General features: G+C 48.5%; 2 protein-coding genes and 1 pseudogene across 5 annotated transcripts; 2 read left to right on the top strand and 1 right to left on the bottom strand.

Annotated features, from left to right (window-relative positions):
- Positions 1-3,475: 3,475 nt before the first annotated feature.
- Positions 3,476-18,085, bottom strand: CCT3 (chaperonin containing TCP1 subunit 3). 2 transcript variants are annotated; one of them, XM_003999621.6, is made up of 14 exons: positions 17,881-18,085; positions 16,022-16,083; positions 14,908-14,958; positions 14,758-14,820; positions 13,900-13,996; positions 11,092-11,209; positions 9,357-9,543; positions 8,333-8,482; positions 7,219-7,351; positions 6,970-7,051; positions 5,961-6,141; positions 4,531-4,776; positions 4,113-4,244; positions 3,476-3,805 (listed from the first exon to the last, which is right to left on the bottom strand). In XM_003999621.6, the coding sequence occupies exons 1-14, from the start codon at positions 17,909-17,911 to the stop codon at positions 3,701-3,703; spliced, it is 1,638 nt and encodes a 545-aa protein (XP_003999670.1). In that variant the 5' UTR covers positions 17,912-18,085; the 3' UTR covers positions 3,476-3,700. The 2 variants fall into 2 exon arrangements, with proteins under 2 accessions (XP_003999670.1, XP_019677973.1); XM_019822414.3 differs by lacking the exon at positions 17,881-18,085 and adding an exon at positions 17,502-17,639.
- Positions 18,086-18,222: 137 nt separating this feature from the next.
- Positions 18,223-25,169, top strand: TSACC (TSSK6 activating cochaperone). Of its 3 annotated transcripts, none has more exons than XM_019822418.3 (4): positions 18,223-18,294; positions 19,055-19,105; positions 23,529-23,651; positions 24,896-25,169. In XM_019822418.3, exons 1-4 carry the CDS (start codon positions 18,276-18,278, stop codon positions 25,117-25,119), a joined length of 417 nt encoding a protein of 138 aa, XP_019677977.2. In that variant the 5' UTR covers positions 18,223-18,275; the 3' UTR covers positions 25,120-25,169. The 3 variants fall into 3 exon arrangements, with proteins under 3 accessions (XP_019677977.2, XP_019677974.2, XP_019677976.1); XM_019822415.3 differs by having other exon boundaries at positions 18,228-18,381; XM_019822417.3 differs by having other exon boundaries at positions 18,231-18,381; positions 24,939-25,169.
- LOC111558499 lies at positions 20,884-20,981 on the top strand (annotated as a pseudogene).
- Positions 25,170-26,694: the final 1,525 nt, after the last annotated feature.

The raw sequence follows: 26,694 nt of genomic DNA, 5'->3' as shown, positions 1-26,694 counted from the left end.
GACTGGCCCCGCTCTTGCCTACAAGTGGCCAGGGTGTCTGCATTCAAGATCCGAATGGATCCCAATAAACTGGCTCGGTCCTGTGAGGGAGGCAGAGGGATTTGAAGGACTTCCAGGGCAAAGACAGCAGACCCCAGATAGTTCTTTTTGTCAATTATTCATATTTATGGAGCCCCCGGGTACGCCGGTTCCTGTCCTAGAAGAGCTCACGGTTTTATTGTGGAGAAGAGAGACGTCAGTAAATAGGATGTGAGAACAGCACGTAGTATTTGCAAAGGAATTCCTGTCTGGCTGAACAAACCCGCTTTTTGTTGTTCTTTGGTGTTTCTGCTTAAAATTATTTTGGCTAATTATTTTGGCTAATAATAAATGCATAGGACACAAAATTCATAAGGTAGCAAAAGGTATCACCTTTATTCCCCAGTGACTTGGGTCTTTCCCTCAAACAACCACTGTTACCTTTGAGTCCTTCCGAAGACATTCTATGCAGGGATGCCAGGACTCTTGATCTCGGGTTGTGAGTTCAAGCGCCAGGCTGGGCCTGGAGCTTACTTGCCACATATATACACATATTGCATGTATGTACAGACAGGCGACACCACACATTGGCATCCAGACACCGCTCTGCAGCTTGCTTTTTCATCTTCACTTGCACGTGGAGGACTGTTCTGTATCAGTGCACCTGGCACTGCCTTTGTCCACTGGTCTTTCAGTGACACTGCAGGGGGACGTCCCATGGATATGTTTGACCAGAACCTCGCGTTTCCAACATTTGGCTACGGCGAACATTGAAATGAATATCCCTGTATGTAGTGCATTTCATATATATTTGAACCCAAATCTGTAAGATAAAGTCAGGATTCGAGCTGCCAGGTGGAATTGACCTCTGCCTGAGACCAGAGGGCCTGTTTTCCCCCACCCTCGCTGAGTCTTTACCAGGCTTATTTGCATTTCCCGCTGAATTAGGTGGAACACCTCCTGTTCTACAGTCACTCTGGAGCTGTTGTTTGCCTATTTTTCTGTAGTCCCAATCGTCTTGACTGCCACATTCTGAAAATTCTGTAAAGAAATTCACCTTTGTATTGGTACAAATATCACCCCCCCCACACACTTTGTTCTCAGCACGTAAATTTTTTTGCCCTTATTTTTCCCCACTGTGATAAATACATTTAAAAATCTGTTTTCTTCTAGTTTCACTTGCTTGTATTTAAATCTTTCAGCTGCCTCGAATTAATTTTGCAAACAATGAAGTAGGAATCCAATTTCATTTTCCCCCAAAATGGCTACTCTAGGATGAACTCAAGTTTTCTCAAAAAACTCATTTTTGAGACACATAACTTGTATCTTCTGAGTCTCAACTCCGGGACCTGACAAGGGCAAGCGAAAACAAGAGTGCTGGCTGAGTACAGAGGGCCGGAGTAGTCTGGAATCCAAGCCTCCCCACCACCCAAAGAAATGTTGCTTTATAGAACAGGATTTGGTGGAGTCTAGGAGTCTGACAGTACGAAGGACCATGAGCAAAGTCAAGGAGGAGGCAAAGCTGTGTTCACGGAACAGTTTAGTGATGGAGACTCACGCCAGGCGATACAGAACACGGTGTGGGCAGCCCGCAATCCCAATGTTGTTTCGGCCCGGGCAGCACTAAGGGCCTTTGAACGCCAGATGGGGGAACAGACTTGCCAGATGGAACTTGCCAGAAGGGATTTCCACGGGCCCAGGACACACAGGTGCTCCCAGAGGAGAGGCTCCGACAGCAGCAGGAAAGCCCCCGTTTACCCAGAAGGCACCCAAGTCCGAACTGCAACCAGAGTGGCCGTCAGGGCAAATCACAAACGGGAGGGAGGAATCCTCATGGTGTGACGAGCTTCCTCTGTAACTTCTCAGGTCCTGTGAGCGCTACTTCGTCAACATCTATTCACTTATTTGAGATTAATCCGTTGTCTTTCTCGAAGACAGAATGACAAGCACTGCCAGTAAAGAGGCAGGGAGGGCGCCCAGGTAGCTCAGCTGGTTGGGCGTCTGCCTCTCGATTTCAGTTCGGGTCACCATCCCAGGGATGTGGGATCGAGGCCCATGTCAGGCAGGCTCTGATTCTCTCTCTCCCCCACTCTACCCCTCTCCTCTACTTGGGCTGTCCCTCTAAAATAAAAAAATTTTAAACAAAAACTTCAAAAAAAAAAAAAAAAGAAAGAAAGAGGCAGGGATTTCAGGAAAAAACAGGCTTATCTCAGATCCCCTCAGAGGAGAGGAAAAGCCAACGACCTCCTAGTGGGCTGAGCAGGAAGCCAGACCGGGGTGTGAACAGACAAGAGGCCTCCAGAGCCCCATCGCGCCTCCTATGCGGGGAGCACGGCCGGCTGAGAACACGGCTCTGGAGCCAGACTCCCCACGCAGCAATTCCGTCTTCCACTCACCAGCTTTCTGTCAGGCAGATTCTCCATTGTAAAACGGGGGATGTTGCCAGTCTTAGTCTTGTGAGGATTAGCCGGTATGTGCAAACTGGCTAGAACGTTTATCACACGGGAGGGACTATGTGCCATTATTCTACCTAGTATTCAACCTAACGTGACTAAGTCCTGAGATCAGGGAGGAGATAAAGGCTGAGTGTATGAATCATAAGGACAAGGGGGACGTGGAAGGCCCAGTAGCCAAGAGGAAGGGCAGCGAAGAAACCAAAGGCTAGCCCCACCTAGCCTCCAGCATCCCACGGCCACCACTTTTTCCCTGGATAAAAACAAAGCACGAAGTGAGACGAAACCCTCTGTTCCTGCCGGCAGGGGAAGCGGAGGCCGGCCTGTGACACAAGGAGAACAGAGAACAGACTGCCGCCAGAAAGAGCAGCGGCAGAGGAGAGTTCCAGGTAAGATAGGAGGGATTCTGAGAAGTTACGGGACACGATAGAAAAAACGCATGTTGTTTTTTAGGACAAGTGCCTGAGCCCTGGCACGTACTGGGTGTTACTCTACACACAGCCACACGTGGGGAACACCCACGGTCTGGACAGGTTCCTCCTGTTCTTGGGGTGGTGAACACAAAGCGGTGCTTTTTCAAGCTTTAACGTATGAGCCTCTGGGGCGCCTGGGGGCTCAGTCGTTAAGCGTCCGGCTTCAGCTCAGGTCATGATCTCAGGGTTCGTGAGTCTGAGCCCCGCATCAGGCTCTGTGCCGACAGCTTGGAGCCTGGAGCCTGGTTCCGATTCATTGTCTCCCTCACTCTCTGCCCCTCCCCCGCTCATGCTCTCTCTCTCGACAGTAAATAAACATTAAAAAACTTAAAATAAAGTACGATCCCTTGAACTCCCAGAGTCTTCCCAACCAGCATCTCTGAGAAGGTCTGAAAAATACCTTCAAGGAGGCACTTACCTCATTCCCATCCCTCCCCTCCCTCCCTCCCTCCCCAGGACAGTCTTCTGCCTCCTCCCTCTTTGCCAGGAGGCAGAGATACGACCCAGGTTGAAAAACACATAACAACCATCTCAAATGACTTAGATTTAATCATCGGAAGCAAACTAAGTGGAAAGCTTACAATAGAGAGGAATTACGTGTCAGCGCCTTTTGCGAACCGAGCTGGGACAGAAAGGGGCCGGGCCGCCCCTCAACCTGATCCCTCCAAACAAAGACATCCAGTGTCCCTGGCAGTCTGGCTCAGGGAAGAGGGAGCCTGTGCTGGCTCTGTGCGTTGAGGCCGCCTTGCCCACCACTCACTCCTGGCCGCCATCGGGGGCCCCGCCCTGCCGGCTCTGGTCGTCACCCTTCTTCTTGTGCCCGGAGACGATGTCATCAATCCGCAGTAGCAGAACTGCCGTCTAGGAGAAACACCACAGCGCCACAGAGGTCAGCAGAGAGCGGAGGGACACTTGTTTTCTTCTAAAGGCAACACTTAGCTCCTCCTACGTAATTAGCATTTTATCTGAAATCCACCTTTCCAGAGGGGATGCGGCTTATGCTAGGTCACCTTGCTTTCCGCATGGGCGAAGCAGGGGGCGAATTCCTTGACCTCTGGAGAATACTCTGCCTTCCATACTATACCCCTCCCTTCCAGACTGCACCAAGCACCCTGGCTTCTGCTTCTCTGCAAAGAAACGGCGCAGTCTAGGTCTCAGGGCGCCTCACCTCCACTGCCGTCTTGTAGGTCTGCAGCTTGACAGCCAGGGGCTCCCAGATGCCCAGCTCCCTCATGTCCACCAGAGTGCCGGTCTCCCCGTTCACACCCCAGGTCTCACAGCCCTCCTGGGTGTGCTTGGCCTGTGGTTGGAAGGAGCATCACCAGTTAAAGGGGAAACACCAGGAACAAGTGAGCTGGCAGGGAACATTACGTAACGAAACAAAACGAAACCAACCGAACACTAAACCCAAAAGACTGAAATGACAAACGGAAATGGCAATGACGGCAAACGAGTCCAACGCCGAGAGAGGACACTTTACGGGAATGGGCCTGAGGTCAGGAGAAGCCGGTGGACAGATGTGAACCAGCCTCTCGGGCCAGGCAGGTGCCCCTACCCCGTCAGGAGAAAGCAGGGGAGGGACTCACCCGAAGGGAGGTAAGCAGACGAATGGTGCTGGCCCCACAGTTCTGGATGAGGGTACGAGGAATGACCTCTAGGGCCTGGGCCACAGCCCTGTACGGCCACTGCTCCACACCGGTCATGGCCTTGGACTTTTCTGTCAAAGCCTGGGCCACGGCCATCTCAGAGGCCCCGCCCCCGGGGACCAGCTGGGGATCCAGGAGGACGTTGCGGCACACCTGCATGGCGTCCTGGAGGTTGCGCTCCACTTCCTGCGGAGAGCGAACACACAGCATGTAGAAAGCGCGAGGACTCAGGAATGCGTCGGAGGCACTGGAGGGCTTCCCACTAACAGGCAGGGCAGATAAGAAAGTTCCTCGGAACCCCTGCCGGGCAGGGCAGCTGCCTCTGGTTTGGAAAAAACGCATGAATGACAACTGCAAGAGAGCCAAGAAGTGGGCGTGTCTCGGCAATGTTGGGCCACGCCCACTATACTCGCTGTGTACCTTTGGGTAAGTTACTTAACCTGAGGAACAAAAGCGAGAATTGTCATTTTAACTTAAAAATTGAGGAGCGCCCGGGTGGTTCAGTCAGTGAAGCATCCGACTTCGGCTTAGGTCATTATTTCCCAGTTCCTGAGTTCGAGCCCCGCGCGTTGGGTTCTGTGCTGACAGCTCGGAGCCTGGAGCTTGCTTCCGATTCAGTGTCTCCCTCTCTCTGCCCCTCCCCCACCCCCATGCTCTGTCTCTCTCTCAAAAATAAATAAGCATTAAAAAAATCTTTTACAGGGCGCCTGGGTGGCTCAGTCGGTTAAGCATCTGACTTCGGCTCAGGTCATGATCTTGCAGTTTGTGAGCTCAAGCCCCACGTCAGGCTCTGTGCTGCCGGCTCGGGGACTGAAGCCTTCTTCAGATTCTGAGTCTCCCTCTCTCTCTGCCCCTCCTCTGCTCATGCTCTTTGTCTCTCTCTCTCTCTCTCTCTCAAAAATAAATAAACAAAAAAACCCCTGAAAAACAATCTTTTATAAACAAGGAAGCAGTGGTTGCTGGGGGCTGGAGAAATGATGAGTCATTGTTGAATGGATGTAATGTCGCAGTTTTGCAAGACGACAAAGTTCTGAAGATCTATTGCCCAAGAATGTGAATGTATACTGAACTATACACCTAAAAATGGTTAAGATAATTTTTATTACTCTTTACAGACTTTTAATTTAGTTAACTAATTTTACAAATGATCTGTACACCCAAAGTGGGGCTTGAACTCATGAACCCAAGGTCAAGAGTCACACACTCTACCGACTAAGCCAGCCAGGTGCCCCCAAAATTGCTTTAATTTTAGAAGAAGTTAAAGTTTTGGCCATGTGTCAAAAATTAAATAGCTATGAAAGGGTAACAGGAAAATTTCAGGCCTTCTAGGAATCTCTCAAGAAACGGAATGACCTCGAAGGCGGACTCACCGAGAGAATCTCTTTGCTGGCCCCACGGAGGAGAATAGTACAGGCCTTGGGGTCTTTGCACTCAGTGATGAATGTAAAATACTCATCTCCAATTTTCTTGATTTCCAACACGCCTGCTCCTGTCCCAACATCTTCTTCTCTCAGCTCCTCTGGCCGGCTGACTATCCGGGCCCCGCAGGCTCTAGTGATTAGATGGGAAGGGGAGGGGATTTCAGGTACTTTTACTCATCTTCCTAGTCCCTAGGGTCTGTGGCTGGGGAGAGGGCCAAACACGGATTGCTGGAAACGCTGCTACATAACTAGAGAGGTCTTGGCTGCCTAGCAAGTTGGTTTTCGAACATATGTAGGCAAAGTTTCCTTAAACTAACGAGGCTTTACAAATAAAAGCGTATGTACCTAAGACAACTATTATAACCAGACGCAGTTTAATTTAAGTATATTTTGTGATAATAAAATTTAGACAAGTGAGTTCTCAGTATACCTAACATGTACCCACTCCTGGGCACGTCGTCAACTATGTGTGCCCAGAGCCATTTCAGAGTTAGCAGAAATATAAAACTTGATTTGGATTGGGTAGGTGATATTGCGGTAGACCTCTCTTTAAAATATAAATTAATATTAAGAATGAATGATAGGTGAGCACAGACACCAGTGCAAAAGTAGGAACAACAATCTTAAGCTGCATTAACAGCAGCTGAAGATCCCCTCAAGGAAACTGATGTGGTTTAGACAGACAGTCATGGACCCCAAGGTAGAGACCACAGGAGTCTAAGCATAAGCTGTTCCCTACTGGTTAGCAGCAGTATAAAAAAGATTCCTGCAGTAGATAATTGCCAGACTAGAGAATTTCTCAGGGACCACACAGTAAAACCCAGGTTGGTTCCACCTGTAACTGACACGGCTGACCGTATCCGGCGCTAAACTTTCTCAGAGACAGCAACGATATCATAAAGCTACACAAGGCGAACCCACGGGAAGGAAGAATCTTATTTTTACGTGGCCTACTCACCTAGCAATGCGATTGTTGTCTGTCTTCCGAACCCTGCGGATTGCCGTGATGTTGGCCCGCATGAGGTAGTGCTGAGCTAAATCTGTAAACCCAAGAGCAGAGGGGTCAAGAGGGAGGCCAGAACTCCTGGGCTCCGACCTGGCTGCATCCTCAATGCACCCTAACTACCACGTTCACCCTGCCGTCTCTGCCAACCTGTCCACCCTCTTCTACCTCAAAAAGAGGTTGGAAAAACGAACAGAGTCCTACCCGAGATGCCCTTTTCTGTGATGACCACATCGGGCTTCAGATGGATGATGTCCTCACACAGCTGCTGGATGTACTCTTCTTCCATTTGGAGGATCCGGGTGAAGTCTTCCTCTCGTGTGATCTCAATGTCCGTCTGCGTGGTGAAGAAAAGTCACAGACTTAAAATCTCAGATGTGCCCAGTATCAGGCCCCTCTACCGAGTCCTCTCATGCACCCCAGAAGTGAGTCAGAGTCCTGCTGAAGCCAGGAGCCCACGCCTCTGTAAGCTAGTTTAGCTCAAGAACTCCAGCTGAACTCCTTCATTGAAGTACTCCTCAACTAGGATTCAAAGTCAAAGGCCATCAGTGGAGATTTTGGCCTAAGGTCTCTGACCACTCAGTACGACATTACATCTACCCTGCATGGTAACTCTGGGTCTTAATTCTTCCCACCAATAAACTAAATCTTCTTCCCAATTCTCGTGTTAACAAGCTCCAATCACTTTTATTCTATCCGAGGGTGATAGAGCCTTGTGACCCTCCTGCCCTCTGGAAATTCTTCTTTAGCGTTTCCCAGCTACATTAATTCCCACTCTATATTCCACTCAGGCACTGGGAAAGGTGGTGTGGTAGTGTGGAACTGAAGCCAACAGAGCTGGGTTCAAATACTGACTTGGTCGATACCAGTTGTATTCCCCAAACAATTACCCAAACTTCTCTGAGCTTTAGATCCCTCATCTGTAAAACTGGGGTCAATATTAACTATGTCCAAGAGTTCTTATAAAAGGGGCGCCTGGATGGCTCAATGGGCTAAGCATCCGACTCTTGGTTTCAGCTCAGGTCATATCTCAGGGTTGTGAGACGGAGCCCTGTCAGGCTCTGTGCTGGGAATGGAACCTGCTTAAGATTCTCTCTCTTTCTGTCCCTCTGCTCCTCCCCCTGCTCACACGGACGCACTCTCATTCTCTCAAAACCAACAACAACAACAAAAAGTTCTTGTAAAATCAGAGATCACGCATAAAGGTCAGTAATTGACACAGAATCTACAACGTAACAGACATATCTTTTATTTCCCTTATCCCTATCAGCAGTCAGATTCTTACACCGACTTTAAGGAAAAAGACCAGGAACCTTACCTGGCTTTCTCCTTTCTTGTATTCCAGAGAGGAATCCAGCAGCACAATGCGAGGGTTCTTGATATAACGCCGCATTCGTGGATGGGTCACATCTTTGTTAATCATGACTCCCCGTAAGACACACGAGTCTTCAATGATGCCCCCAGGTATCTGAGCAAAAAAGATCCACTTCCATCCATGACCAGGAGGAGACAATTTCTCAACCCCCTCCCAGACATTTATCTTCCCCAAATGACCACTATTCTAGGTTTCCAACATCGCTTTCTTCCTTGAACCTCAACAACAAATATGGTTGCAATCACATTTTTTCCCCTCTAGGAAGCATACCAATCTCGGACCATGACAGCCAGTCTCAAGATCGGCTAAGACTCAAATGAAATTCAGTGACTGACGAAGATTTAAAGGGCTGCAGGTCTCTCCTACTTCCTGAAAGAGATTCCCACAGAATTTCCAGGCTTGGGGCTCCATCTACAGGCCACACTATTAATGCTACTTTTGGACTTTAAAGGAGTAGAGAAGGCTTTCTGAAGCTTAGACAGTGCAGAGCCTTTGTGTCCCATCCCCACCAAGTGTCGGACATATGTAAAGGCACGAACAAGGAGACACCACTAAGCGCTTCTCTAGTCCCTGGAAACCTCGTTCAGAACAGCACTGAAGGGAACAGAACTATTTTGGGAATACCTCCCTGGGACTCTCAAGTTTCTGTTTTCAAGGCAACAAATAAGTGTTGTTCTAACTACAATGACATCTTGTGCCGATTTAAACACATTTCCTCCACAAGTGGGAAGGCTCCTACTAGGGAATAACTTGTCTTCTAAACACACATCGAAGGGCGCCTGGGAGGCTCAGTTACGCCTCCAACTTTGGCTCAGGTCACGACCTCACCGTCTGTTGAGTCTGAGCCCCACAACTGTCCCTCTGCTGTCAGCACAGGGCCTGCTCAGATCCTGTCTCGCCCTCTCTCTGTCCCTCCCCTACTCGCTCTAAAATAACATTAAAAAAAACACACATCGAAAGAGTTTACCTTTTCTACCCTTGCGTATTTCTTGATGTCTATCTCCTTGCGACCGTTCTCCTCAAACTGCACAGTTTTGACAGCATCTAGGGCAATGTTGCAAGCCAGAGAGGACCATCGACTGATTGCTTTGGTAGTAATAGAACTGTTGATGATGTTCAGCATCATATCTCGGTTATTGGTGTCAACAGGGGTACTGGAGAAAAGAAAACAGGTGCTATGCTCAGCAGAGACCTTGGATATTTAAGGAAGTGCCTGATCTACAGCTCGGGGACCACAGTGGGCCACGAGTCAGAACCGTCCATCCCTCTGCCTTTCAGCAAGATCGTAACTAACCCATCCCTGGAAGCTGTCTCAAATCCCTGTGTCATGGGTTCCCACGGCTGACCACCCTGCAGAGTTTACAGAAAATAATTTGTTCTTTACCTTCTGCTTCAACCAAATATACTCAACTTGTCTAACTTGGGTCAAGACACATTTGGTCTTTGAAGCCTTATCCCACAACCAGCAAATTCTGAGAGCTCATCTGACACTCACCGTCGGTCGTTACTATCCACCCGAACATCTGCATTCTATTCTATCCAGCATCTTACTTCATGCTGTGCCATAGTGCCGTGTTCGTGTGTTTAGTTTTCCCTCACCAGATCGTAAATTTGTACAGAAGTCTACTTAGAACCCTAAAATGAAGCTGTAAGAGGCCTCGGATGCCATCCTGCCCAAATTTTCACACACTGCAATCGTTGCACAGTTGCATTATGGGTTTTAGAGGAGAAGCAAGTGCTCCCCAAGTATTATCTAAGGGATTTAGACCATTACTGCTTGATGAGAAGGAAAACTTTTCTAGCAATTCAGCTCCACAAACTCAACACACCCTTTGGTCATCTCTACATTCTTCCACAGCTTCTTTCGTAAAAACAATTCAAGGCAAACACGGCATTCCCTCAGACTGCCACACACGTTGCCATACGCTGCTTTTTCATCCTCACGACAGGCAGTACGGGACAAAGCTCACCGAATTACTTGACCCCTACGTACCCGACGACCCAACGACCCAACCACAGGAGAGTCGATCACAGCTTTTCCTCTTTAAACAAAAATTTTTCGTGGAAGACATTTTGCATTCTGCACGGTCATGACCTAACATCCTCTGACATTAGAAGGCCTGCGTTTCTATACCGCATTCGTGACCCTGTCAGCGCTCTGCACGGACAGCAAGTGCCTGGATTCCCACACGGGGTTCTAACAGCATTTCCAGTCCCACTCCTTGTGATCTGAACGGAAAACTGCTGGCTGCCACCAGGGCAGCACTTGCTCAGATCGGACTGCGATCTCTAGTTACGGTATTAGTTATAATCATACTTGATGGTGGGACATTTTTACATTCGGTCCTGAATAATTACACTCATCTAACTCTTCAGTTTATTCCCCACACCAGCAGCTAAAATTCGGGAAGGGTCGGTTTTGCTACACATTTTCTGTGGCAGTGCCTAACATGGAAATAAGCAAACGGCGTGGAGCCACAAGATACCCTGAAGCACTGAACGAGCTCCTTCTGTCTGCCCCGTATCCTTTGTCATTTTCTAAAACATTTACTTCCCTTATCCTCTCTTCGCTTTGCTCTCCTCTGTGTCTCCCTCACAAACCAACCACCGTGGGACGTGCCTGGCCTGCCTTCGTCACCTCAGAAGAGATGGCTCTTCCAGGCCTCCCACGTCTGATGGTCCACTGCTGGTGTCCTCAGTACCTGATTTTCTTGAGGGTGCTGATCATGTCGTCCAGGGCCTTGCGGTAAGCGCTGATCACCACCGTCGGGTGCATCTGCTGCTCCAGGAAGTGCTCGGCCACAGACAGCATCTCCCCCGCTGAAAAAGACACAGATGCCGTGAGGTTACTTACAAATACCTAGACTTCAAGGCAACTTCGTCAAGCTTCTAAAAATACCTTTTTTCCTAAATAGACTCTCCCAAAAGCCATGCCATTTGGCTGTTGATAACCATGCCGAACTTCACACTTTCTACAAGGCGATTCATAAAGAAAGTAACCCTTGCCAGACACATTTCAAATGATCGAAGATTGAAGCTGTTTTATTCTCTTGATCTAATATTTGTCACCAGTTTTCTAAACAAAAGGAAACACTTGTGTTTCAAAGTCTCTAAACAAGGAAAAATGTATAAAGGAAAACAGACTTGTTTACCATCATCTAAACACCTAGGATACAGTCCAACTGCTGGTACTAAAAACAAAAACACAGGTTTCCTTATACCTAGAAACACAGCCATAAAACTGTACAAAATTTATCCTCTGGATGAGAGATTATTCGTGGAATGTCCCCCTACTTAAAAATTTGTCTTTCCTTTTTCATACACACACAAATTAATACATACCTAACCTGCCTAATCTCACCAGGAGATTGAACTAAGATTATTAGCTAGAAAATCTGGCCTGATATCTAGTGCTCCTCAACAACCCAAAGAATCCCAGAATCCCACCACGTCTGTCCTCCCTCTTTCATCCTCCAAGTTTTTCTTCAAAGCACAGAACCAGCCACATGTACTTTTCAATCCTCAAAAGAACTGGGTCTGAGGCGCTTAGCTGGTGATGACTTAAGTCCATCTCCATCAACACATTCCAGAACTAATTCAAAGTGTCACTTTTAAAAAAAAAATTTTTTTTTCCAACGTTTATTTTTGGGACAGAGAGAGACAGAGCATGAACGGGGGAGGGGCAGAGAGAGAGGGAGACACAGAATCGGAAACAGGCTCCAGGCTCCGAGCCATCAGCCCAGAGCCTGATGCGGGGCTCGAACTCACGGACCGCGAGATCGTGACCTGGCTGAAGTCAGACGCTTAACCGACTGCGCCACCCAGGCGCCCCCAAAGTGTCACTTTTTAAGAAGCTCCTATAATAATTCTGTTGTGTGGACTCCATCTTTAGGCATGTGGGCCAACAGTGTAAACTGGCACCCCCTAACCTAGCTCTCATTTCCTGACAATGTGTTGCTGCAATCAGATTTTACACAACAAACGCCTGTTTATAAAATTTCTCGAAGTTTGTTTGGGGAGAGAGAGAGAAAGGGGGAGAGAGAGAGGGAGAAAGAGAATCCCAAGCTGTCAGCACAGAGCCCAACTGGGAGCCCATGCTCAAATGCACGAACCTTGAGACCATGACCTGAGCCACAATCAAGAGTTGGACGCTTGAACTGACTGAGCCACCCAGGGAGCCCCGAACGCCTCTATCAGAAACTTCTACCATCAACGTAAAGTGTTCACGGCAAATAAAGGCAGCACATCAAGTTTTCAGAAGTGATCTTTTACAATCCTATAGAAAATTGAAGATTGACCATTACCAACTCGTCTGGTCGAGACGTGTTGTCAAAGTTCTGCATCTGTCAACCTAACCACTGGCTACAATGTTACCCGCAAGCTGCAAATCAGCACTCACTTGGGGCACTTTCCTGGTCACTCACACACAGGTGCACAGGTGAAAAATTTTTGTCACCTGACTCATTAATTTTCAGATTGAGGTCAACCAAGGCAACGCTATGCCTTGTTTCAGCTCTCATACTTTATGTGGTATATTTAATTTCACATTTTTACACATTTTGTTGGTGATTTCACTGTTTAAAATGACCCCTAGGTATGGCACTGAAGTATAGCCTAGTTTTCCTAAGCGCAGGAAGGCTGTGACGGGCCTTACAGAGAAAACACATTAGACAAGCTCCATTCTGGCCGGAGTTAATAATGCTACTTGCTGTGAATTCAACGTTAAGGAATCAGCAACACGTACCACATAAGGTGTCTTTAAAACAAACAGAAAGGAGGCACCTGGACAGCTCAGCTGATTGTGCACGCAAGTGCTGATCTCGGGGTCGTGAATTCCAGTCCCATGCTGGGGGTGGAGATTACTTGAAAAATAAATGAATAAAACAGGGGCTCCTGGGCGGCTCAGTCGATTAAGCATCTGACTTTGGCTCAAGTCACGATCTCATGGCTGTGGGTTTGAGTCCCACATGGGGCTCTGTACTGATAGCTCAGAGCCCGGAGCCTGCTTCGGATTCTGGGTCTCCCTCTCTCTGCCCCTTCACTGCTTGTGCTGTCTCCCTCTCCCAGAAGTAAATAACATTAAAAATATACATATATCAAAAAAAGACAAATGAATAACACAAAAAACCTCATATAACAAGATATATTTATTTATCAATTGAAGAGTATCTGAACAGAGGCTCACAGCAGCCTAACCTGTGTTTCCCCAGGAGTAATGGCATTTGCTAATTCAGTGTCTGTGGTGACTTTATAGAATACAACCTACCGTGAATGACAAGAACCTGCTCTGTATCTTGTTCAAGCAGACTTTTACAGTTCGTCCTATACTATGATGAACGTTTTACACTCAATTGGAGAAAACACACAGAAAATTAGCAACAAATTATTTAAATATTTATAACCAGTGGATTGGTACCAGTTTCCTTAAAATAGGACACAAATACTATTCTGGGCAAAAATCTTCATGTTTCACTCCAACTTTGCTTATGAACCTCCTGTTCTCCTCTTACCAAGAATAATCACTGATGTGGTCCCATCTCCAACCTCTTCATCCTGTGTCCGGCTGATTTCAATCATGGATTTGGCTGCTGGATGCTGGACTTGAATCTTAAAATAAAAATGTAGGTTACCACTGAATCAACACGACTCAAAGACCTCTTAACCCACTGTGCTTGGTCCTCTCGGGCTTCTTACTCCCATACCTCCTCCTTTATCCTTTATCTACTACAGCTTGAAAGATTAAAAGTGGCCCCCAAAATATCTAAGTAAATCCTCTTCCCAAGTCCCTTTCTTTTTGGGGAAAAACGCATTTGCCAGCTTGGCTATTAAAGTTTCTTGAAGACACGGAGTGGTATTCTTTCAGCTTATTTACCAGGAGCACCACTGTTGTGGCTGGATTGTTTTCCAAAAGGATGTGTTGGTCCTACCCTCTGAAACTGTGAACATAAATGTTTTTGAAGCTAGGTCTTTGCAAATATAATCAAGTTAAGATTAGATCATACAGGATATGAAAATAGGTCTTATATCCGACCACCAGTGTCCTTATAACAAGAGACACAGAGGACAATGGCATGTAACAACTGAGGAGACAAGAGTCTAGCGAGCCAAGGAATGTCAGGGGTTGTGGTCAACCACCAGACGCCAGGAGCAGCAAAGATTCTTCCCAAGAGCCTTCAGAAGGAGTAGGGTCCCGATGACAAGTTGATTTTGGACTTCTAGTCTCCAGTTTACAAGAGAACAAATTTCTGTTCTTTACGGACACCCGCTTGTGGTAACTTGTTATACCAGCCCTAAGAAACTAATCATCGTGTATATATGACTTACGGGCCCCTTATAAAATGATCAGAAAGCAAAACGGAAAGTCAAACCTCTCGAAGGATGGCATTGCCATCATTGGTCATCACAATGCCTCCCATTGGGTCCAAAAGCATCTAGGAGAAAAGCCAAAGTTTTACCTAATTGTTCCAGATTACGGAAAAGGAAAATCTGTAGTCACAAAGTTTCAATGAGAGGCCTACCTTCATCATGGATTTGGGTCCCAGACATGTTCGGATGATATCTGCAATGGTCTGTCGAAAGGAAAACATAAAACATGCAACCACCAATCAGGAGACGGTGCAAACATGTGTGTGAGAAGGGACACGAGGAGCCTGCAGAGCCAGTGTTTAACCCTCTAAAGCCAGGCTGATAACCACACACGCTGATGATCACCACGCTGATGACCTGAGACATAGGGCACCATGTGGCTCCATTCTGCTGTGTGTCCCCTTAAGGAATGACTTCAGCGTGGTGTATACAGAAATAATTTTTCCCAGGAAAAGAGGGGGACATGCCTTCCAGAGTTTCAGTTTCTCAGTAGCTCAGGTAACTGGAAATCTACCCGTGAGCACTTCTTTCCACGATGTTGGCCTCCACGCCACTGACTCAGGTCTAGGGCTGTTGCGTTCCTTCATCCCAAGATATTTACTGACTACCTAACCAGGCTCTACAGCGGGCACTAGGAATACAAATGGGAACACGGTCCTTCCCCTCAAGTAACCAGTCTAGCATGCGAGACAAACACAAAAAGACTCTAAAACTTATACACGGTAACAGAATTATGCACAAGTGAATATGGGAAGACTGTTAGGTCTGCCTCATTGAGGGAGGGCTTCCTTCCACCTACCACCATCAGAGACATGTACTGAAAGAAAGGGAAGTCAACATTTCCTCTGCCTATTTGCGAATAGATACAGAAATCCTAAGGAAGGCAGCTAGAGACAAAATAATACCCTAAACTACTTAAAAGATAAGCTACTTTAGGGGTGCCTGGCTGGCTCAGTCAGAAGAGCATGAGACTCTTGATCTCGGGGTCATGAGTTTGAGCCCCACATTGGGTGTGGAGATTTTTTTTTCTTTAAATTTGTAACATTTATTTATTTTTGAGAGACAGCGTGAGCAGCAGAGGGGCAGAGAAAGAGGGAGACACAGAATCTGAAGCAGGTTCCAGGCTCTGAGCTGTTAGCACAGAGCCTGACTCAGGGCGTGAACTCACGAACCGCGAGATCATGGCCTGAGCTGAAGTTGTCCGCTTAACCAACTAAGCCACCCAGGCGCCCTTTGGTGTAGAGATTTTAAATAAAGATATGCTACCTTGGCAGCATTGATGTTTCCAGATTGAACTTTTCTTCCAGATTCACGCTTTGTGTTCTGGCCTAGAATAGAGAAAATAAAATGCAATAGACCAGGAGTGGCCTGTCGTATAGATACTATTTATCCCCTGACCTTTCAAAGTAAACCACACACACACACACACACACACACACACACACACACACACACACCTCACAGAGGTAACATACCTTCAAACCTCATCAAATTGTACACTCCAAATATGTGTAGCTTATTATATACCAATATGCCTTAAAAAACTGTTAACACAAAAAAGTACACGTACTTTCAGCTATTTCTTTACGTCAACTTGATACACATACGACCCATGACGATCCCTGGTCATCACTTTCCCACTAATCAAACATTCACCTATTTACAGCAAGGACCCATAACCTGAGATCCATGAATGGGCCTGGGCGGAATGGTGAACTCGCAGAGATTATACGAGAAAATGGGAGATACTGCAGTTCTGTCTGGAAAGAGGATCTACAGATGCTCAGAGGGCTGGTGACCCTCAAAAACAAATACCCGAGGAAGGAGTCTGGGCTCCTATTTTCCTACTCGGACGGGGGAATCACAGGAGGCAGTCCCAGCGGAATTACTGCCAGCGCCCCCACAGCGTGCTGTGCAGTGAGAATATCCTCTCGGAGGGTCTCCGTTCTCCAGATACGGTCACTCCATGCTTGGACATCATAACAATGCTCGGTCAGAGCCGACCACGTATTTTAACACGCGGCCTAATGGGTTACATCCAACCAGTGCCAGGGATTAATGCAGACCTGAAAAGGGTTTCACAGTGCACAACTCACCCCTGGGGGCCTCTCGGTGAGACCAGCCAGTGGCTATAACCAAACCGACACGATGCTTATTCCGCTCCTCTCTCTGAATCACACACTCCGTACAATTTAAATCGGCAAAGTTTTCAATGCAGTCCCACCAAGTCTACACTCACAACCCTCGGGATTTAGATTCCTGTGTCGGGCAGTGGTAACTCAAATCCTGCACCGGCTGTTCTGACAGACTCATCAGAAGGAACGGCGCCTTGTCTCTCCTAAGTGCATTTTTTTTTTTTTTTTTTTTTTTTTGGTAATAGTTATTTCCCAGGTATGAAAAAAATGGATCAAATCGCTTTACTGCATTTCGTATACAGAAAATGGTAAGGGAGGGAGAAAGGCGCCCAGGGCGGGTTCGCACATGGGGTCCAGAAGTTAAAACGGAAACAAGCCAGGGGAGGACAAGGGAGGTGGTACTCCTTAGACAGAAACCAGGGGCAACTCCGTGGGAAAGACCACCACGCGGGGGACACGGAGGGGCTCGCTGCAACTAAGCCAGGCCAGCGAGGGAACGGGGCTGCTTCACCAACCGGGGTCGGTCAAGGGAAATCCTGGAGGGCTGCTTCTGAAAAGCGACCAAGGACCCCACTGGCTGTCCGCCAGGCTCCCCCGTCTCTGCAGCTTACCTACTTGGGCCACTGAACCCTCCCAATCCTCCGGGGAACACTGTCAACCCCGGTACTAAAGACGGAAGCGCCACGATCCACCCCGTCGGCCGAGGACACACCGCTCCGCGACCGGCCAAACGGAAAAACTGCTCCTCCGCACCCTGAAGCCACGCGAGGAGGGGGCGGGGCGGCGCCGCGTCCCCACACACCAGGGGCTCGGCGGGGGCCAGGGAAGGGCTCAGGCGCACAGAGAAAAGAGGCAGAAGGGGCTTTCGAAAGGGACGAGGACTGGAAGCCTCCGCGGCCGACCAGGACGGGGCTGGGCTGGGGCAACACGGCCAAGTGTGGAGGGAAGGGGCGAAAAGGGGGCCCCTGCCTCGGCTTCCCCCCAACTCACTGAGCACGAGCACCGGACGATGGCCCATCATGGCGGCGCGATGCGGAGCCGGGCACCCACAGCTGCGGGAACCGGCAGAACCTTCTGGAGAGAGCGAACCAGAGAGAAGCCCAGCAAACGCTGCCTCCTCAGGGCTTACACCTCAACCCGCTACCCTCCGGGTCGCCGCCAATCACCGCACCCAGCTCAGTGACCGGCACCAAAACTGGCCAATCGACATTCTTAGCCCCGCTCCCTACGCAGGAACGGCAGGGCAAGCTAGATAGAGAGCGCGCGATGTTGGAAATGGGAGGGCGCCGGCGCTTGCGCAGGAGAGAGGCCGCTCCCGGCCGCGTGCGGCGCGCACGTCGGCGCAAGCGCGGAGGCTGGGGCGGTTGGCCGGCGCGCCACTGCGCATGTGTATCAACTACACGGGTGGGTGCCGGGCCGGAGGCGTTCGAGTAACAGAGAGGGTGAGGTCGCTGAGCTGGTCGGCGCCTCCGGTCTTCTGGGGCCGCGAAGGTCAGGAGAAGCGTGACCGTCTCCACCCTTTCCAGCCTGAGCTGCGGGAGGAATAGCGGCGCGGGCCGACTCGGGAGCTTGGGCCCAGGAGCTGGCCCAGGAGCCTCCTTGGGGCGCACTGCGAGTCGTGCTTAGCTGCCCCTGGGCTCCTGGCCGAGTGTGCCCTCTCCCTTCTCACGCAGGCGCTTTCTGCTGAGGCAGGCTGCGGCTTCCGGGTCTCCCACCCAAAGCGTGGTCCCAGGGGTTCCCCGTGGAGCCTTGCGACTTCTGTCCCCGCCCTCCGTCTAGGCCACGGTGGCCCTTTAGACGTGATGGGAGTCAGGTTTCCAACCTGCCTCCTAGGACAGGATAGGGGCTGATGCTGCCGAAGGAGACCGTGGAGAGGACGCAGACAGGAGTCGCCCGTTAGTGCGGGACTCTTTTAAGGTCTGGGTTTGGCTAAATTAGTATTTTGTCCAGAAAAAAAAAAAAAAAAGGAAGCAGTGATAATAATAGAACTGATTTCCACACTACTGAAGGGACCTGTAACCCAAGCGCTTATGTTTGGCCGTGAAATGGAACCATACATTTTTCACACTTTTCCCTCCCCAAACTGGAACAGCCGGAGACGTGCCGTCAATAGTAACATAATAGCATGGGTTGTTGATGATGTAACGCTATGATTCTTCCCCAGGCGCCACACCTGTTCAGATGGAGCAGCGTGCTAGTCACCCTAACAGAAAAGGTGTGTGTCGGAGGCCCTGCTCCCCTTCCCTTAAACAGCAGACCTCCTAAATTACTCAGAAATTTGGGAAGTGATTCTAGTTGTATGTATGGTTTTGTTTTGTTTTTTCCTTTTTCTTGGTTAATTGGAAAAGATTTGTATCTGTCCTGCACTTGCCCATCAAATGGAAACATTGCTGGGATGGTGCCTGGCTGGCTCAGTCGGTGGAGCATGTAACTCTCCGTCTCAGGGTCGTGAGTTCGAGCCCCATGTTCAGAGTTGAGCTTGCATAAAAAATAAATGGGAACATTGCTGTGTTCCCAGTGCTGAGAACTGGGTCTGTTAGATGATAGATGCTCAGTGACTGTATGCTGAATGAATACATTATTCTTCCTTTGTTTCCCCTCTTAATACTTAGAACAGGACTTGAAGTGCAGGGATCCCAGGAGACATCGTGTTAACTAGAGTCAACAGATACTCTGTTTAAGTGGGACGGTCCAACTAGTGGCCAGGGAAATGGCCTGGGGTCATCTGACTCCAGAGCCCATCCACTTGGCTGTGAGTGGAGTAGATGACTCTATCCGAGAGGCCTACTATGTCATAGCTTACATGTAATGGACCAGCTCTTTTCACAGAGTATGTTGTGCATTGGTGAAGAGCACGACTTTGAGCCCACAGGCCTGGATTTAACCCCAGCACTGCCACACGGCTAGTTGTGGGATGTTAAGCAAATTTCCTAACTTAGGTTTTCTCAAATAAAATGTGGCTAATGCTACCTACTTCTTAGGGTCATTGTGAGAACGACACAATGTAGGTAAACACTTTTTTTTTTAAATTTTTTTTTTAATTTTTTTTTCAACGTTTATTTTTTTGGGGACAGAGAGAGACAGAGCATGAACGGGGGAGGGGCAGAGAGAGAGGGAGACACAGAATCGGAAACAGGCTCCAGGCTCCGAGCCATCAGCCCAGAGCCTGACGCGGGGCTCGAACTCACGGACCGCGAGATCGTGACCTGGCTGAAGTCGGACGTTTAACCGACTGTGCCACCCAGGCGCCCCAGTGTAGGTAAACACTTTTTACTGTGATTTTCTATGTTCTGCTTCCTTTTACTGCTCCCCAACCTCATTCTCCGTTACTGTGTAGTCAGAAATCTGGTTCCTGTGGTATGGGTTGTAAGTACTCCCCAAACCTCACAGCCTGGTAGAAAATTTGTCCTCATATACCTAGGAAGGGCCTGAATTATTGGGAAGTGTATTTGCATGGAAGCTGAAGTTATATTTTTCCAATGGTGAGAATAATCTTTTTTTTAACTTTTTTTTTTGTTTGTTTTTATTTATTTATTTTGAGAGAGAGAGAGAGAGAGAGAGGAGAGAGAATCCCAAGCAGGCTCTGCACTGTCAATGCAGAGCCCGATGTGGGGCTCAAACCCATGAACTGTGAAATCAACACCTGAGCCAAAGTCAAGAGTCAGATGCTTAACCGACTGAGCCACCCAGGCACCCCTAAACTATTTTTTTTAATGTTTATTCATTTTTGAGAGCATGAGCAGGGGGCAGGCAGAGAGAGAGGAGGACAAAGGATCGGAAATGGGCACTGTGCTGACAAGCCCCACGCGGGGCTCTAACTCAGAACCATGCGCTCGTGACCTGAGCCGAAGTCAGATGTTTAACCCGACTGAGCCACCAGGTGCCCCGTGGTGAGAATAATTTTGAGACCTGAATTTCAGCTTCTGTCTCCTTACCGTTCTGCATGAGCCGTCAAAGGGCTGAGGAGACCAAGGGAAAAGGAAGTGGAGGGCCGTGCTCTTCAGGCAGCACATACACTAAAGCTGGAATGATACAGAGACTAGCATGGCCCCTGCATGAGATGACACACGAATTCATTGCTGCATATTTTTACTTCTCTTAAAAAAAAAAGGAGGAGAAGGAGGACCTTCAGTGGGGCTTGGAAAATCCACAAACCCAGCATCAAAAACAAAAACAAACCCCGATTTCCCTCGCCAGGAGTAATCGGGAATAAAACAGATTTCAATTTCGATAGGCTCAGTGAGCTTCCAAATAGAAAGCCTCGGCCCGGCCCCCACATGTGTGACTACCTCTTCCCCTTAGCAGGCCATTGCTCTGTCGCAGTCAGAGTTCAGGACAAGAATATATCTTCCTTCATACGACCTACTTGCCACACCTCTGCCCCCAGGCCTGTTGTCCATGAAGAGGTCCCGTACCCTCATCCTTTGGATCCCAGCCGAGACAGGATCGCTTCTGGGGAACACGTTCCCCAGCTGCACAGACAAGGTTATAGGTTAGGCGCTCTTCTAGCACTTACGGGATGCGATAAGGTGCGTGCTCGATCACTTAGTGACTGTCTACACTGCAACACCGTCAGTTGCGTGAGGGTCACGAGCACGTGTGTTTAGCGTGCTGTGGTGTCAGCGGTGGACGCTTCACAGGCACTCGGCTGTCTCGTAAGTATAAATGAGCGAGTGGGTGAACTTTTTCTGTCCTTTTTGACCTCAGTCTGGCAGTGAATCCTGGGCTCCTTTGGAGGGCCGGCCGCTCGCCTCCGCCTGTCGCTTCTCTGCTTTGCCATTTCCTTCTCATCTTCCAAACTGCCGAGGAGGGGCTCCCCAGCGTCCAGTTTTCCCTCTCAGTCTTTTACTTTGGAGAGCTAATTTAGTTTGGCAGCTTCTTTATCACCGCTTTGTGGCTAGCTTGGCAGTTTAACCTTTCACCTGAGCTCGGTGCCACCTCCGACTGTTTCTCTAGGCATTTCTGTCTGGACTGTGTGTCCACAGCGTGGGTTGTGTTAGTCGGATGGGACCCAACTCAGACTCCCTTGAGTAAAAAAGGAAATTCAGAGGCTCGTGCAGTTGGGAGGGGTGTCGAGATGGTCACAGAATAGGAAGAAGGCCTGTAAAAGCCAGAGCCTCAGGGACCGAACTGCAGAATTCTGTGCCTAGCGGCGTCCGTCCATCCACCTCCCTCCTGTACTCTTTTCTCCTGTCTTGCTTGTATCTGCTCCTTACGGCATGCCAGCCGAATTCGGTAGCTCTCATCTGCCCCAGCTTTGCATTTTCCCAGCGTAGCAAATCACAAGAAAGCAAGCTTCTTTGACTACAGAATCCATGTGTCGACCCCAGAGAATGAGCCTGGCCCAACTTGCCCATTGCACTTACCCCCGGGATCAATCACAGTTGCCACGGAGGATGAGATACCGTGGTTGGCCTGGATTGGGTCACACCGTTTTCCGTTGGGGAACAGGGCCTGCTGTGGTCCCACCTGTGTGGCCTAGGGTCTGGGGAAAGAATAGTTTCCCGGAGGAAGTGTTGCTCACTAGACAAAGATAACGTACGTCTGTGTAGGACTCATTACCTTCTCCCTACAAATCAATTTTTCCTTCTAACTTAACTGTTTTTGCCAAAGCTGATTTATTTATGTTCCCATTCAGAAACTTCTTTCACGTCCAGCCCATTTTAATACCTCTGCATTAATAAGATACAGTTTTTATACAATTTTCTAATCCTGAAAGGCTCAATGGCATTGTCATACTCAAGAGAAGGCCTAGGGGCGCCTGGGTGGCTCAGTCGGTTAAGCGTCCGACTTCAGCCAGGTCACGATCTCGCGGTCCGTGAGTTCGAGCCCCGCGTCAGGCTCTGGGCTGATGGCTCGGAGCCTGGAGCCTGTTTCCGATTCTGTGTCTCCCTCTCTCTCTGCCCCTCCCCTGTTCATGCTCTGTCTCTCTCTGTCCCAAAAATAAATAAACGTTAAAAAAAAAAAAAAAGAGAGAAGGCCTAAAGTCTCAGATTCGCTATTGTGAAGGGTCTTCTGTGGCCCACCGTGCGCTCCTGTGCTCCTGCCCTCTTTTTTCCCATTCGAAACACCTTTTCCACTCCCCGAAAGCATCCTGTGTTCAAGGTCCAATAAGCATCCTCTACCTGCCTGGAGTTTTCTCTGACTACAGTGCTCCTACTGAGCTCTTGCACTTTTCCGGAAACATCCATTTCGACATTAATCACACACTTGGTATAGCCACGAGATGAAAGGCCTCATTTTCACCCAGACTGTCTGACGCATTGTTTACGTCCTTTGGTTGTTATGTCACATTTCATCAGTGCCCCGGTTGTCTCCCAACGAGGTAGTAAGTACCCGAGAAACCGTGTGTTAGGTATCTCGTGATGCCCTGTCGCCTAGCACGCTAGTAAGCGTGCAGCACGGGGCCATGAGAACTTGCCAAATGGAAGCAAACTAGATTTTATCTGAACCCATCCCTGCTTGCCTTCCCTTAGTCCACTGTGGTTTCTTTTTTGTTTGTCTCACCTAACTTTCTCCAGAGCTATCCAGGGCAGGGCCTCGGCACTTGTGTTCATAGACCAACTGCAGGGATCTAGCTAGAAAGGCCATCCCTTGTTGGAAATAGCTCTGATTAGTTCCCTCTGATTTTGTTTCAGCCAAAGAGGAAAGTAATGCTGTGCCTCTTTGTCGAGCCAAACCCTCCCCTAGCTTTATTAATCTTCAAGCAAGTTCCCCACTGGCCACATTCCTGAACGTCCGGACAGCAAAGCTGCCCTCAGGTAAGGGTGCAGGCCAGGCTTCCCAAGTGGGCTCAGTGCGGGAGGGGTTGCACGGAGGAAGGGGCCCGAGCCTTCTGCCCTGGATCTGGTGCCAGCTCTGGCTCAAACCACTTCTAGGTTTTTCACCGGTAGCTTGTCTACTGGTGTCATTTTCTTCCCGATTCTACAAGTTGTGTGGTTTCCTTGCATACGGGCACCTTTACTAGGGCTAGGGAGGACCGAGAGGAAAATTTTATTGCTTGCTAGGAATGTTAGTTCAAAAGGGGCCAGGGAAGGAAATGGTAGTTATTAGCTCAGTTTCTTTCTCTCTCTCTCTCTTTTTATGTTTATTTATTTTTGAGAGACAGTGAGAGAGAGAGAGCACATACACAAGAAGGGGAGGGAGACACAGAATCTGATGCACGATCCAGGCTGTCAGCACAGAGCCTGACAAGGGGCTCGAACCCACAAACCATGAGATCATGACCTGAGCCAAAGTCAGACACTCAACCGACTGAGCCACCCAGGCGCCTCTGTTTCTTGAATTTCAGTTATATTCATCCTCCCATGGGGGAGATTGGTGGGTACTTAGGGTGCCTGTGTGGAGCCTACCCGGGCACTAGACAGTCATGACGCCAATTTTTGAGGACCTCAGAGTTTAGCAAAGAAGTCAAGACCAATAAAAACATGAACAATAGGTAAATAACCACCAAGGTTACCTAGGAGCTGACTGCATGTAACATAGTTGAAAACATTAGAAAAAACTGGGCCAATGCAGCAAGGCTGGTGGAAATGCTACCACAGGAGGACCGCAGGTCACTGCTGATGAGATGCTGTGTCAGGCAAGAGAAGGAGGCTGAAAGGGGAGTCAGGCCTCACTCTCAGGTCATTTCATTCACCCATCAAATATTTTTTCAATACTTATGCACCAGGTGCTGGGGATACAATAGTGAGCAAATCAGGACAAAAACCCCTGTCTTCCCGGAGCTTACATTCTAGAGGGGAACTTAGCAAGTAAATAAGTAATTACCAAACATGCTGTATGATCCTAAATATTGTGGAAAAAATAAGGCAAGGGAGAAGGTTAACAAAGTCCTGTGATTGTCTGCAAATTAAAATAGGGTAGCCAGGTAGCCACCCCCCCTCCCCCCCCCCCCCCGCCCCAAGAAGGTGACAGCCAAGCAAAGGTGTGTGTGGGTCGAGTTGTGCCTGGAAAGATTAGACGGTCATCCTGCTAGAGCCCTTCCTGCCTCGTACAATTACAGGATCTCTTCTGTGCCCCTTGCACCTCTGTTGCTCTCCCTTCAGGAGTCGACCCCAAGCCCAAGGAATGCCTGGGACTTCTGGAACGTATGTATGCCAATCTCCAGCTTCAGACCCAGCTCACCCAACAACAGATGGCTATTTTGGAAAATTTACAAGCATCTATGACACATCTGGCTCCTGGGAGGGGAAGCAAGAACTCTGCCCTCCCGGCCTTACCACGTAATCTGTTGCAAAATCGCCTGCCCCCATCCAGTAAATGACTTGTGGAACAGAGTTCTTGTGCATGTTTTTTCCTTTATCCCCAGCAAACTCCCGGTGGAACCTGGGCATATGCATCCCGTCCACGGTTGGTTAGTTCACATGTTCACAATGAGGGCTCACCGGGTACAAAGTGCTGGACAAAGCACTTGGGGATACATCTCACAGAAGAGTCAGTCTCGGGGGATTTACTGTCCAACAAGGCAACGAAGACAGGTAATCCATTGCAAAATGTAGTGGTACCGAAACGGGGACTGGAAGTGGGGAGAGGCCTCGAGGAGGATGCCGCTGGGTCATCCTTGGACTCTGGCTGCAGGAGGTGAGCTTATGATGGCCTGCGATGGAGAGGCGGGGTGGGTGCCATAGATAGATGAAGTAAGCTGGTTTCATGTCACTTGGGAGGCTTGGACAAAGACCTTGGCATAGTAGAATAAGTCATTAGAAATTGAGGGAAGAGGGGCGCCTGGGTGGCTCATTCCGTTGAGCGTCCGACTTCAGCTCAGGTCATGATCTCGCGGTCCGTGAGTTCGAGCCCCGCGTCGGGCTCTGTGCTGATAGCTCAGAGCCTGGAGCCTGCTTCAGATTCTGTGTCTCCCTCTCTCTCTGCCCCTCCCCTGCTCATGCTCTGTCTCTCTCTGTCTCAAAAATAAATAAAATTATTAAAAAAAAAAAAAGAAAAAGAAAGAGAAGAGACTCCCCCCTCCCCAAATAGGATGTGAGGTTGAATATAGAGCAGCTGAGAACTCACAAGACAGTTTTCCCTGGGCAGTTGTACAAATGTCAGCCATTAGAAGCCCTGATTTTATTTGAGGCACTAGAGAGCCATTGGAAGCTTTCAAATAGCGGGGCACGGAGAAGTTCACTTACCCAAAGGAAATGAAAACAAGATTTTGAAGAGATATCTACACTCCCATGTTGACTGCAGCATATTCACTGTAGCTAGTGCAGGGAAACAACCTAAGCGCTCCTCAAATGACAAATGGATAAAAAAGCTATGGTACATATACACAGTGGAGTTTAGCCACGAGGAGGAAGGATATCCGGCCACTTGCAAAGACATGGGTGGACTTTGAGCACATTATGCCAAGTGAGGTAAGTCAGAGAAAGACAAGTACTATATGATATCACAACGCAGAACCTAAAAAAAAACAAAACAAGACAGTAAGATAGTGGTTACCAGCGGACGGGGAGTTGGGGGCAAACGAGTGTTAAATAAGCCACAGTTATCAAATCACAGTGTAACGAATATAGACAATAATATCACACTATAAGTTTGTAATGTGACATAGTTACAAAGACACTCATAATGCAGTATATAAATGTACCAAAGTAACATTGTTCGCCTTAAATTTAGACAATATTATTTGTCTAATATATTCAATAAATTTGTTTTTAGGTCATGCTCGATGGAAGATATTCCAGGTCCATGGATAGGAAGACTCAATATTGGTAAGATGTCACCAACCTGATCTAGAGGTTAAACGTAATGTCAGTCAAAATCCCAGCAAATTATTTTGTTGATATTGACAGACTGATTCTA

The sequence above is a fragment of the Felis catus genome, chromosome F1 (assembly GCF_018350175.1).
Source record: "Felis catus isolate Fca126 chromosome F1, F.catus_Fca126_mat1.0, whole genome shotgun sequence".
Lineage (NCBI taxonomy): Eukaryota > Metazoa > Chordata > Mammalia > Carnivora > Felidae > Felis > Felis catus.
Note: the sequence above shows the minus strand (reverse complement) of the source record. Positions and strands in the feature narration are given on the sequence as shown.